General features: G+C 40.8%; 1 protein-coding gene across 1 annotated transcript in view; it reads right to left on the bottom strand.

Moving 5' to 3' along the window:
- LOC140549432 (scavenger receptor cysteine-rich domain-containing protein DMBT1-like) overlaps positions 1–14,199 on the bottom strand; it is a 61,969-nt gene extending 47,770 nt beyond the window's left edge. Inside the window, 9 exon segments of the mRNA XM_072673072.1 lie at positions 6,362–6,658; positions 7,250–7,286; positions 7,427–7,767; positions 7,918–8,247; positions 8,673–8,996; positions 9,127–9,441; positions 9,540–9,854; positions 12,632–12,940; positions 14,142–14,199. Of these exon segments, the coding sequence (XP_072529173.1) occupies positions 6,362–6,658; positions 7,250–7,286; positions 7,427–7,767; positions 7,918–8,247; positions 8,673–8,996; positions 9,127–9,441; positions 9,540–9,854; positions 12,632–12,940; positions 14,142–14,199 (2,326 nt within the window).
- Positions 14,200–14,655: the final 456 nt, after the last annotated feature.

Below are 14,655 nucleotides of genomic sequence, written 5' to 3'. Positions count from 1 at the left end.
AGTTATCTGACACGTCTTCTGTCAGAATGTAGAGAGAAAGCTCATTAAATCAGCATCAGTATCATCAGTGACTGTGTTCATGCTGGAGATTACAGTACTGTTACATTACAGTCATACCTGTTACATCAGCTGACCTCTGATCACCACTGATGACATCATCATAACTCTCATCAATGTTCTCTAAAATAAAACAGAGATATTTAAAACATCTAAACCAGGTTTTTAGGACACTGTGTTTCCCAGGTGTTTCAGATATAACCGCTGAACAAGGCAACGTATAACCCACTAATAAACCATTAGGACCCCCTGAAAAATCTCCATAGTGTAAATGATCAGGGGTCTTTGAAAATAAACCTAACGTCTTTTAGACCTGTTTAGACTGCTGAGAGACTGAGAGAGCATGATGTGCCTTCAAATACGTCTTCAACTGCACACTAGAAAACCATTAGAACTGAACTGGGTATTTCTGCACCTTTTCCATTAAAACCTCATATTTGACGCATTGTGCTCAGAAGCTTCTTCAATTGAAACAGTTGTCTAGTAGTGGGGCTTAGTGAGTGGTGAAGAGCCGGTCAGGCTGTTAAGCTTCTTAACTGAACATTTTGCAAATGCTGAAGCAATCTGAACCTCGGCTTGATTGGGAAGCTGTCCTGAATCTGTCCCACCATTAAAAGTCTTTACTTGAACACTAACTGATGAAGTCACGTCAAATGATCTATTACATTTAGAAATGTATTTAATTCTTATCATTTTATCATATTTTAATCTCTGCTTAATTTCTGCTTCTGTCTGAACTTAAACCCCAAAACAGAAACACACCTGCTTCAGTATCAGGGATCTGTCCAGCAGTGATGACATCATCATAGCTCTCTGCTAGGTCCTCTTTTTCTGCATCACCTAAATCAAAGAAAAGCAGACTGTCTTTATAACCAGGGCATCAGATTTTTACACTGTAGTTTAATGTAAAATCAAATCAGGAGATTCATTAATAAAGGAACTCACTTATCAGACCACTGGTGATGACATCATCATAATATTCAGTCTTTACTCCAGTCTGAGACTTTTCTGAAAAAAAGAAGAAAGTTTATAAGTTTTAATTACATTTAAAAATTAATATAAAATATTTAAAATAAACAAAAAACAAAACTCATTAGATCGCAGAAAACAGTGGAAACTGAGTTATTATTGAATTAGAGGAATGAAGAATGGGAGCCTGGAACCAAGTTTAAGAGATTAAGACACTTCAAACATCTTCAGATCTAAAGATCAGTCAAATCTTTAAACAGTGAAACAAACTAGACTCACTGTTAAAGACAAAGAGCAGCACATGTTACTAGAAAAGCACAGAAACTCAACCTGGATCATAAGACCTCTGACCTGAGAGATGCTCCTCATCCACATCATCATATCCTGAACGCTGTTCTTCAGAGAGGATACTTCCTGTTAGAGGAGATCAGAGCAGTCATGTATTTCCTCATTAAGATCAGCACTGAATCATCAGGTTTTCAGAGCATCAGCAGCTCCTGTATAAAACTAGGGCTGTTAAACATACGACCTCATGGATCTAAAGCAGCAACTGTCAATGAAATCATCACTGCTAGCTGCTCTAATGCGCTGTGTCTCTGTGAAACATGGGCGAATCTTATCATCTTATCCTGAAGATCTTGAGCAGCATTCTAAGTAAAGTAGCCAGCAGATCAAAAGACACATGATAAAGCCACTGGCACATCAACCGACATATCCTCAGACAGCTGGCACACGTTACATCAACCAGCTCATCTTAAAGCAGTTGGTACTTCAACTAGCATAAACAATATCATGAGATATTAGAGAGAGATCATAATGTTTATGATACATATTCTATCTGTCACAATATGAGGCAGGTATTGTTCCTTTGTCGACCAATAGAAAATAGATGGGAGCTGCCACTTTGTTCTAGACTAATTGTCCTCTGTTCCTAAAGGATAGCTAAAGCTGAATAGACCTAAACAGATGTGCTCAATTTTGACAGATAAGTTTAAATAAACATAATATAGAAATCTCGAGTAATTTAAATATGATGGGGAACCTTGGGTAAAGGTAGTACTGGCCAGATTAGTAGCGCTGCAGGTGGTGAAGCGCTGCAGGTGGTGCAGCATGTGTCTACAAATGTATCAACATGTAAAAAGGACATTTATCGTTGAGTGAACTTCACCTTTTTCCTTGTTTCGCTCCCGGTGCGTAAAAACCTCCCAAAACTCATAAACCCGCAGCACAAACCTAAACCCCAACCCTGTGTGTAAATGCACCAGAGAGCGCACAGACTGAAATACAACAGCTGTAGAGAAAAGCAACCACGGCTCCACAACTCAGATCTGATTAATTACAATATTTAGATCTGATTAATAAATCTAGACCCTGGTGATGAGACTTTTAGCGCGAGGCAGGTCGGTTAGAGCTGCTCTGGTTTCTGTGTAGATCTGCTCCGCGCTTCAATTCAAAACCTTGTATCTCAATGTTTTCACTTTCACATGATCTGGCAGTTTTTCTTTACACTGGGTCACACTGTAAAAAATCCAAATTTTATGGGAAAAGTAATTTTCTTATTATATTGTAAACAGAACCGGGTACATGTACAGACACTATCTTTAAATGAACAACCCAACTGCTATTTGAAAGTATTATCACAATAATTACACATTATATTCATTTATTATTTTTATGGTGATTATTATTAAAGGAGGGAGACTATATTATTTATTCAGGACGTTTCTGCTTTAGTAAATTACTTTTAGATTAATGTAGATGTAAGATGTAGGTGTTTGAATTCAACATTAATATAATCAATAAAAATGTTCCAAAAATCGGCACAGTTCCCTTCACCACCGCAAACCTCATCTATTTATGGATTTTACTGGTAAACACGGATACATAAACACACAGAGTGGTTAAAACACAGGGATGCGTAAAAGCGCACAAACTGCGTAAAACACAAGGGTGGGCAGTGGGGTCCCTGTCCTCTTGCACAGTTCAGCGTAGCGGGAGTCTTTTGGTGCACATGAGAAGAGTGCAGTAACACCGCTGTTAGTTTTATTTAGGATCTTCATCTACATTTTAAACTAAATAAAAACACACTCCTGTAGATCACACAAGATCCCCTACCTTACTGACAGTGCGCTCTTTAGTGTGTGTGTGTTTAGTGTGTGAGTGTTTAGTGTGTGTGAGTGATTAGTGTGTGTGAGTGTTTAGTGTGTATGAGTTTTTAGTGTCTGTGAGTGTTTAGTGTGTGTGAGTGTTTAGTGTGTGTGTGTGTTTAGTGTGTGTGTGAGTGTTTAGTGTGTGTGTGAGTTTTTAGTGTGTGTGAGTGTTTAGTGTGTATGAGTTTTTAGTGTGTGTGAGTGTTTAGTGTGTGTGTGAGTGTTTAGTGTGTATGAGTTTTTAGTGTGTGTGAGTGTTTAGTGTGTGTGAGTGTTTAGTGTGTGTGTGAGTGTTTAGTGTGTGTGAGTGTTTAGTGTGTGTGTGTGTTTAGTGCGTGACTGTTTAGTGTGTGTGTGTTTAGTGTGTGTTTGAGTGTTTAGTGTGTGTGTGAGTGTTTAGTGTGTGTGTGTGTTAAGTGTATGTGAGTGTTTAGTGTGTGTGTGTGAGTGTGTGTGAGTGTTTGGTGTGTGTGAGTGTTCAGTGTGTGTGTGAGTGTTTAGAGAGTGTGTTGAGACTGTAATGTTAAAAAGCTACAAATGAGTGATGAGACTTTCAGCGCGAGGCAGGTCGGTTAGAGCTGCTCTGGTTTCTGTGTAGATCTGCTCCGCGCTTCAATTCAAAACCTTGTATCTTAATTTCTTCACTTTTAACAAGAAGAAATTCTTATTTTGTAGAAAAATTATTAAAGCAGTAGAATTGTGTTATTGTAAACAGAACCGGGTAAATGTACATTATCTGTAAATTAACAAACAACTGAGATTTTAGAGAATTACGACAATAATTACAAATTACATTTATTTATAGTTTTTTTAAAGAACAGATACAATATTAATTATACAGAACTTTTCTGCTTTCTCAAATTAAATTAAAACATATTTTAATTACGTTACTTTAATTAAATTTAAATTTCCAAATTAAAATAATCACCTGTAATTAAACATGCAGCTAATTATATAAAGGTTTATGTCCATACTAATATTTATATTATTTGTAATTTAAAATGTCTGTAAGGAAACGCTGCCAAACACAAACGGACAAAAACATAAAATGAAATATTCTGTTTTAATTTCAGTGGAAAAACTATAAATTGTGTCACACTGTAAAATATCTTAATTTTATGGAAAAGAAGAAAATAATTGTTCTTATTTTATTGTAAACAGAACTGTATTGTCATGCCTGCCCCTGTTCTGTTTATTTAAGTATTATTGCCAATAATTACAAATGATATTAATTTGTTCTTTTTAAAAGAGACTCTATTATTTATTCAGTACGTTTCTGCATTATTAAACTACATTTAGATGAATGTACATGTAAGGCAACTTGATTTTGATTATGAATTAAACATTAATATAATAAATAAAAATGTTCCAAAAATCGACACATTTCAATTCATCACAGTGAAACTCGTGCATTTATGTATTTTACAGGTAAACTCAGACACATAAAAACTGCGTAAAACAATAGGAGGAACAGTGTGCTCTCTGTCCCCGTGAACGTAACGCAGGAGCGTTTCCCCTTCCTTACTGACACGTGCGCTCTTTAGTGTGATGAGACTGTAATATTAAAGAAGTGCTGCAATGGATGATGAGACTTTTAGCGCGAGGCAGGTTGGTTTCTGTGTAAATCAGCCCCGCGCCTCAGTTCCAAACCGTGTATCTCAATTTCCTCATTTTTAACACGATCTGTCAGCTGTTCTTTACATTGTACATTGTAATTACACTGTCCAATTATAATAAAAATAAATAATAATGAACAATTCATCAATGAAAATTCATCACAATTTTTCCCTTAATTGCCCAATTTGACTGTGTTTGTAGATTTAATCAATAATATTAATTGTAGTAATTATTTAATAATCAAATTTCTTTTTGGTCAACATAACACAAACAAACAAACACACACACACACACACACACACACACACACACACACAGAGAGAGAGAGAGATCCCCTTACCTGATATAAACTCCTCATCCACGTCCTCATATCCTGAATGTTGTTCTTCAGAGAGGATCCGTCCTGTTGGAGGAGATCAGAACAGTCATGAAACCTGATCAGGAAGCAGATCCTCCCACAAGCCTCTGAGTGCTGAGATCAGTGTGAACTGAGCTGAATACTGGACTTCAGTCAGTAGATGAACTCAACAGACACAAGCTTTAACCCTCACTGACTGTCAGTCACTTCTCGATTCCTCTGAGGTTATTCACTCACTCACTAACTGACTCACTAACTGACTCACTAACTGACTCACTCACTCACTAAATGACTCAGTAACTGACTCACTAGTTACTCACTCACTCACTCACTCACTGACTAGCAGTAGTGGTTCTAGCTTGGACTAGCTTGTTAAGTTTATGAACACACACACACTCACTCTTTCTAATTCTAACCATCACACATTCATACCCTCACAAACATCCCACCCCCTGCTTATACCAGTTACCCTTTGATACATCCCATCATATACACAGGCAAGCATGAACAAACACACACACACACCTGCGGTTAGAATTTGGTATTCAGGTTAAACTGGTAATAGCTGTACAAATGTGATGTGTGCACACAGAACACTCACTCCGCTGAGTCGAGTAATTTCTGTTGGTGATGTATCTGGGGTCAATCTCCTCATAGATGTCCTCAGGCAGAGTCTTCTGCCTCCTCTTAGAGAGCACTGTGAGAGAGACAGAGAGAAACATGGAGTCAGTTCAGTAGAAGAGAAGACTGATGACAGACTGAAGGACTGATGGTGTTTAGAGAATGTACAGAAAGTGGATTGTAGATGATCTCTGAATCTCCCTACCTCTCCTGAACACTCTGTTCTGGTTAAACAGCACAACCAGAAGCACTAAGGCCAGGAAGAGCACCGTTCCCAGAACCAGGAGAGACACTGGATAGATGTAGGGAACAGCTGATGGAGGGGTTTGTGGAGGAGGGGTTGTTCTCCTTACTGTGAGACAAATTGGAAATAAAAACACAGAACTGAAACTGTGTAGATCTGAACAATCTATTCACAAACATTTAGAAAAATGACCTAAGAGGTGAAAAGGGTACCGGTGGTGGTGGAGATGGTGGTTGTTGTAGTCGTAGGCACAGATCTGTCTGTAAAAACAGAATAATTATGATCTGTTGATTTTAATATGATTTAGTAAAAGTGTTTATATTGGAGTCAGACGGCTCCTCTGACCTGCACAGGTGACTCCAGCATTGTGGGAGCAGTCAGTGTCTTCCTTCAGGGAATGAGAACAGTCCCACAGGTGAATCTCATTCCCTTTACACTTCACTCTGTTCATCCAGATAGTCTTTCCACCAGGATGCTGATCTGCACTCAGCGCAGGACCACAGCCCAGCTGCCTGCAGACCACCTGAGCATCCTCCATGTCCCACCAATCAGCACAGATAGACCTCCATTCAGCATTATGAAACACCTGTAGCATCCCAGAGCAGCTTCCCTCTCCTCCTGTCAGCTTGATAGGCAGGTGCTCTACACCACACATAAGGATCAGAATTCTTAACAATTGAACTGAAATACATTAGATTATATTTCCAGTACAGTCTGTCCTACCTCTAATAACTACCCTTCAATATTCTTACATAAATATTATAAATTATTGAGGAAGTCAGGCTGATATTTGTAACATAACTAATACTCTGATACTGAACAGTGAGACACAGTGTTAAAGAGGAGTGCATCATTTCAAACTGCCACTAACACAACTTCACTGGAGAGAGGAACCTTCTTGGAGGAAAGCACTAATGGCCAGTTCTCTTACATCAGCCAACAGAGAGAGGATGGTTATAGCATCACCAGGGGTCGAAGCAGCAATGTCCTGATGATAGACCCAACACTTAGACTGCTGCCCATGATTCAATTTGATTCACGGTACTGGGTGCACAATTCAGTACACTCATGAAAACTTTGAACAGAATTCGAATCAAGAGAAATGAGAGCAGTGTCTTCATGTTGTTGCATAATCTAGTACTGATGCTAAAGCTGTGAGGGGGGAAAGTGTGAAATCACGAATCTGCAGATATTGTTTTCCCTTAAAGAGATGAATGAAATGAGGAGTCTTACTTGAGCATGGTTTCTGGTACCGAGATGAAGAGCATGTCTGCTGAGTCTGTGACTGGCTTTGGGAAGCTGTGACAACAAAAATGCCAAATCCAAACTCTTTAATCTCTGTCTCAAATCAGACTGATTATTCTGTGCTGATTGAAAACGTTTTACTTGTGGTGATACATTAAACCATACATACAATAAAGAACATATAGAGAGGAACTGCTTACTTGCGCAGGTAATCTGAGCCACCTCATTGGTTTTATCACATGTGTTCTGTCCCCAGGGGGAAGATGGACAGTGCCACAGAGAGGAGTCAGGTTTCCTACATCTCACATTATCCAGCCAGTTAGGAGCTGATTCCACTCTTGCTTTGGTCAAGGAGTCACTGCCAGTTCTTCCACAGTTCAGCTCCTGACAGATCAAATTTACTGTTTCTTTATCCATCCCATTTATACACACATTCCCCCAGGTTCCATTGTAGAACACCTCCAGATTCCCCTCACAGCCCTCAGTGAGTCTGAACTCTTTAAACTCTGGTGGGAGAAGAAAGCCTGTTGTGAATTCCTTTGGAAATACTTGGATCATCAGGTTGAAATATGCTGTACTTTTATTTTGGTGTTAATCACTATCAGCATCAACTGTAACACAATGTTTAAAGAATTACAGCAGTCAGCAGGTTTCACCTGAGCACACAACTCCTACATCATCCTTGTGTCCACATTCTCCCTCTCCACACAGCTCATATGTGCAGTTCCACAGAGACGTCTCGTTCCCCTCACACTCCACCTCATTTAGCCAAATGAGTCCAGTTGCAGCTCCAAACCGGGCTGGTACCAGTGTACTGAGAGCCACACCACACTGTAGCTGTCTGCAGACCACCTGCGCGTCCTTAATATCCCACAAGTCATCACTCACTGTCCCCCATGAGCCATTGTGGAAAACCTCCAGCCTTCCTGCACAGTCTCCCCCAGAATCAACCAGTCTGATGGAGCTGTGGACACGACTAAACCTACCTAAACATGTGCGCACACACACACACACACACACACACATCGTCTTCACACAGCAAAATAATTGTTTTATTGTTGCTAAAATCATTGCTAAAATCGGACACCCCTGGGTGTCCGAACGGCCGAGTCGCTCTTCAAACGCAGACTGAAGACCCACCTCTTCAGAGAGTACTTGGACGAATAGTTCTATGGTCGCCTTATTGTATTGTGTTTAGCAATGTCTAAGCTTGGAGGTATCTTTTGAATTATTAGTCTGTTCTAACTAGCTAAGGCTTTTCTTGGGTAAATAGCAAAGCACTTTGTAAGTCGCTCTGGATAAGAGCGTCTGCTAAATGCCGTAAATGTAAATGTAAATGTAAATAATTTGTCCAAATGACATCAGTCCCCTGAGAATGTTAAAATACTTTTAATACTTGGGTAACTCTCACCAGAGCAGGAGATGTACAGCTGTTCACTGAAGCTGCAGTTGACTGCTTGTGCACTGCTGCAGTTCCCCAGATGAGCATCACTCCCAGAACAGTTGAAACCCGTCACACACATGTAGCTGTGTTCAGAACTGGATGGAGAGGAGCTGGAGATGCTGAGCACAGAGCCACAGCCCAGCTGTCTGCAGACCACAGAGCCCTCAGACTCACTCCAGGAGTCCAGCAGAACTCTCCTCCAGTCCTGCCTGAAGTATACCTCCACCTCCCCCTCACACTCCATCCCTCCAGACAACCGTACTCGCCCCTCATGAGAAGCCAGAGAAGAACCTGAAGAGGAAAATCATCACGTATCTTAAAGCTTTTCTGCTTGTTTGAGGTGATCATTGTCTCACAGTAGAACAGTGTTCATTAACACAGAGTTTTACTCCAAGACACAGTGAACCATTTCAGATCTCACCATTGCAGATGACTCCAACATCCTGTTTATGAGAGCATGCAGTTCGACTCCATGATGAAATGAGACATTTTGACAGGTGTGTTTCGTTCCCCTGACAATCAAACACATCAGCCCAGATCCGGCCACTCCCCTCCCCAAACCAGTCTGACCCCAACACAGCCACAGCACTCCCACACTTCAGCTGACCACAGAGGACACTGGCAGCTCTCATATCCCAGCTTACATCACACACTGTGCCCCACTCACTGAGGTACTGGAGCTCCACTCGACCAGAACAGGAGTCCAAGCCATCCATCAAGCGAGCCTGAGTGTGTCCTGATTGAACATCAAATAACAGGAATGAGCAGAGACTGGGTGATTGTGTTCATAAAATGTGGCAACGTTTACCAAAGTTTTAAATATTCATACTGTACCAGAACACACCAGTCCCACATCACTGTCATGAGAGCAGCTGTGTTTGAGTGAAGATGATATTGGACAGAGAGTAATGTCAGATTCCTCCCCTCTACACTGAAGCTCCTCTGACCACACCTGACCCTCCCCTCTGCCAAAAGCAGCTGCTCCCAGCACCTCCACAGGAAGCCCACAGCCCAGCTCTCGACACACAACCTCTGCATCCTGCTGATCAAAGTCAGCATCACACACTGTGACCCAGGTCTTCACAGTAAGCACCTCTACTCTCCCAGAGCACAGATGAGGACCATTAGTAAGTCTGGACGTCCTGTGACCTGTGTGTGTATTTGAATTACATTAAGACTTTGCACAGCATAGAAAAATATAGTAGATTTACAGAAACACACTGAGACACTTTTGACACGTTTGAATAGCAATTTTTTCTAGGTGATTTCTAGGAAGTTGCTATGCTCTTACAAGAGGTTGTGATGCTGTTGATAAGTGATTGCTATGGTATCCCATACCAGTGTTTGCCGTGTTATTTCTATAAGTGCTTGCTATGCTGTTGCTAAGCAGTTGATATGGTATCCAAGGTGGTTGCTATGTGGTTAATAAGCTTTTGCATGTGGTTGCTAGGTTGTTGCTATGCAGCTTGTTTTTTGGCATCTCTGGTTGATGCTATGTGGTTGCTATGGTGTGGCTTATCAGTTCCTATGCTGTTCTGAGTGGTTGCTATGGTATCCCAGTCGGTTGCTATGCCATTACTAAGCAGTTGCTTTGGTATCCCAGGCGGTTGTTATGCTGTTACTAAGCAGCTGCCACTGCATGCAAGATGGTTGCTCTTCTGTTGCTAGGAGGTTGATATGCTGCCTGGGTGGTCGCTATGCAGTTACCATGGTGTTCCAAGTAATTACTCTGCTTTTGCTGAGCAGTGTCTATGGCGTCACAGATGGATGCTATGCAGTTTCTAGACAGTTGCTTCAGTATACCAGGCGGTTGCTGTGCAGTCGCTTTGTGGTTTCTATGTCATGCTAAGTGATTACAATGTTGTTGTTAAGCAGTTATTATGGTGTCCCAGATGAGTGCTATGCAGTTGCTAAGTGACTGCTATCCCAGATGGTTGCTTGGATGTTCCTAGTTGGTTGTTAGATGGTTGGTATGGTACTGCCGACTAGTTGGTATGCTATGTCTAATGGTTGCTAGGCAGTTACTAGGTGTAAGAAACTGTGTTTCACAGAGACTCAGAATCTCCTTCAGCTCTGCATGTTTGGAGCTGCTGCTGCTGCTGCTGTTTTATTCAGAAAGCAGTCCTGAGCTGTTGAACTGATCACAGAGCTGAACCCTGTGTATGTATGACAGTCAGGCTTGGAGAAAACTGATCAAGATAAGCAGTTGATCTACTCCTGAAGTGACTGAAGTGACCTGAACAGCAGCAGAATGTTAACGACTCGACCTTACAGTGACCACACCTCTATGACTGAAGTGATTTGCTTTGCAGTGAAACTCAGATGCCAGTGCTTTCACTCTTACAGACTAGAATTAGCTTTGGTTTAATGACAAATTTAGACTTTTATTTTATACCATGAGGTTTAACAACGCCCCACAGTCTAGCCCACAGTGGATGAGAAAGGGTGAAATTCTGAGCTGTTATGCCACTAAAGACTTGCTAGATCCTTTCAATAGATTCCTTAATGTGTTTTGCAGCTTTTTAGGAATGTTTGTCTAAACGTGTTTGATAATTATAGCAAGATCTATATTGTAAATATTAATATGGTAAATAATTAAGGGTAATTAATTCATTAGGAACGTTCCTTGCAGTTTGGCATTTCTATCTGCAAACTTTTTGGTTTATATATTGGAGAATATACAATGTAAAAACTAAACAAAAAATATATTCATAATCTAAAATTATATAATCCTATAACATTGTATATAATAATATAAAAAGAAGTATAATTCTACATAGATACTTGTCAGCTCCTCTGTATAGCGCCCTCTCCCGGGGCGATTCCGAGCCCCCGCCCACAGGCCCATATAAGGACTTCCTCCTCGCTTGGTTCCTGTTTGGTTCGTTGTATTGCTTCAGTGACTCGTTTCGTGTTCATGCGGTTCACCTGAGGCTGGGGTACTTAAGGAGCTTCGACGCTGAGCTCCTTGCCGAGAATTGCAAGTTTGGGATCTTGAGGTAGCGAGAGGTTCCTGATTCGGCTCCTGATTCGGCTCGCGGTGCGTTTAGGACAGCTTCGGCTCTTCGTCCACGTTCGCGAGCAGACCACCTGGCCGAGCGCTCGCGCTCTCTACCAAGATAGACCCCCTCTAGACTCTTGCCAAGTAGCTGGTCCCCCAAGTAACCCCCCGGTCTCAGGTCTGTTTGATTTCGCCCTTTGGTTTGTCTCGTTTGTGTTGTGTTCAGGGTTGTGCCGGTAGCTGCGGCTTCATTTGCTTTGTTTTGGCTCTTTGTGTGTTTGAGTGTTAATAAATGACCTGCATTGGACCCATCTCTGCCCGTGTTCATCCCTCTGTGTCTGGCCTAACCCGCAGGACAATACTACATAGAACTCCTCTGCTAAAGCATGTATTGGAGGGTTTATCAATATTAGACTTTAAGACTTAAGTTTGTTTTGGTTTGAGATCATTATTAATGTTTTATTGCTGTATTTACTGTTTTTACAGTATCTATTGTTTCTACTGTATTTGATGTATTTTCTGAACAGTGTTATGGATACATGTGTAACTTTTTACTGGTTAAAAGTTGGAAGTATTGTGAAGATTAATATTTTTACAATAAATTATGTGTTTAAATATGGAACATGGACACATGCAGGGGAAGTAACTGAACTACCTCTTCTTTCACTCTTTCTGACTAATGTTCATCCTCAGATTCAGGAGAGGATCCTGTGTTGAGCAGTGAGGGAACTGCACTGTGTTGTGAGGAGTGTTAGTCAGTCTGCTGCTTAATTGAAAACTAGTGGTGTTTATATATTATTGGCTCAAAGTAGAAACATATTCAGCACTAATTTACACTCAAACGATTAATTTAAATGAATCTGGTGTGAAGATCCTAGTAAAATGTAAACAGTTATTCAGGACGTGATGACTGAGTGTACTTTACCTGAACAGATGACTCCAGCATCATGACCATGATTACAGTAATGTTTACCCCATCCATTTGATCCACAGTTCTTCAGTGTAGACTCTGATCCACTACAGCGCACATCATCCATCCAGATTGTTCCTGATCCTGGTCCAAAGTGACCATACTGTGGGGCATCTACAGCCTCCCCACAGCCCAGCTCTCTACACACCACTCCAGCATCACTCTTATCCCAGCTATCACTACACACTGTTCCCCACTGATCATCATGAAACACCTCCACTCTTCCAGCACAGCGACTGCCACCATTCTCCAACCTCACACTGCCTAAACAACAGAGAGGTGAGGATGCAGTAAATTCAGTATAGTGTAGAAACAGCATTTGATCAACAGATAAAACACCAACAACTTTCATCCTCTCAAGTGTTCAGCAACCAGTCACACACAGCCAAACCTCCAGTGAGTGATTCTGGGTCCTGAGATTGTCTGGATTGTGTGGAGACTGGACACAAATGACACCAAAATGATGGAGTAGATTAGAGTAATGTCAGATTTCACTGTATGACCTGTTCCTCGGTCAGCCGATAGATTAGAAAAGGAGAAGATTACTGGATAGTGTGTCTTCACTGGATGCTTTACTGGAAACAGGAAGGGGGGCGGGGGGGTTGTGTTCAATTATATTCTCCCACTTTTAGAACAAGACAGTGTATCAGTATTAGTATCTGATCAGACAGACAGGAGGGATCAGAGCAGTGAGCAGTTGGAAGATCTTTCTCCCCACATTAGTTACTAATTTTAATATTGTAGTATTGAGCTTATTGTCTTTTTTTAGGTCACTGAAAAGTTACGACACTAAGCAGAGCTTCGTTTACTTTATTTAACACAATCTCTGTCTTTCAGTTCATTTAGCAGTATGATGATGGGGTGTGTGTGTGTATATATAGTGTTGATGTAATATATATATATTTAATAGGGAGGTATGAGTAAGTACTGGAGAGAGACACGACTGTAGTCTGACTTTACTGTAAAGATAAATGAGGAACATTTTCAGGAGGGTCTGTCAGACTGAAGTTATTCTATAGAATTTCAAATCTTAATTTAATAAGAATTTCATGCTGATGAATTTCACTGTGTTTACTAATGGATTTATTTCAATTTGATTAAAAAAAAAAAAAAAGAAACATCTTAGGTTAGGTCTGATCTTGTGAAGATGAAATATTCAGCTGTTCTGGTCAGTATAAACCGGACTTTAAACATTAAAAATGGAATTTAATCGTCGCTTGAGAAAAAACTGATGTAAACTTTACTAACTTTACTGAGCTGTAAAGAAAGGGAGAGCTGCTGATACAGCGCAATGTGTGACTGACATTCACTGACACAGTGAAACACACACCAGTAAACACCTTCATCTTTTTGTATTTTGTTTTTAGAGATATATTTTATATTTACTAAAAACTACAATAAAACACTAAAAGAAATCTATACTTTTTAAATCTTTTTGATTATTTGATGGTGAGAGTTCACTTACCAGCTGGGGAGAGTGTGATCGTGGAGGACAAAAGAATGAGAAGCACACAGCTGTCCATCTCCCTCTGACCTGCACACACTCCGTTCAACTCAGCAGCAGAACAAGCTTCACCTCCACTCCCCCAGAGAGACTGAAGACACTGAGAGAGAGAGAGCGGGAGGGAGAGAGAGAGAGAGAGAGAGAGAGGGCGCCCCACAGCCGCCAATCACACTCACTATGACCTTATTAGAAAGAGGAGAGGAAACCATCAAACATTTTCAGTGACAAATCAGAGGAGGCATTTTTTTCTTTCTCCATATTTATCAAAAGAGCGTCAGCGCTGATCAACACAACTCCACCTCCCTCTCTAGAGGTGTGTGTGTGTGTGTGTGTGTGTGTGTGTGAGTGAGAGAGAGAGAGAAAAGGAAACCCACCAACATACAGGAGACTGACTTCAGAGAGAGGAAACACTCCAGTGTAATACAACTTTAATGCTGCACCTGCAGAGAGCTGATCCATACACTGATAAAGCCCC

Source organism: Salminus brasiliensis, chromosome 2, assembly GCF_030463535.1.
Source record: "Salminus brasiliensis chromosome 2, fSalBra1.hap2, whole genome shotgun sequence".
Classification (NCBI taxonomy): domain Eukaryota; kingdom Metazoa; phylum Chordata; class Actinopteri; order Characiformes; family Bryconidae; genus Salminus; species Salminus brasiliensis.
This window is presented reverse-complemented; position numbering and strand designations above follow the sequence as displayed.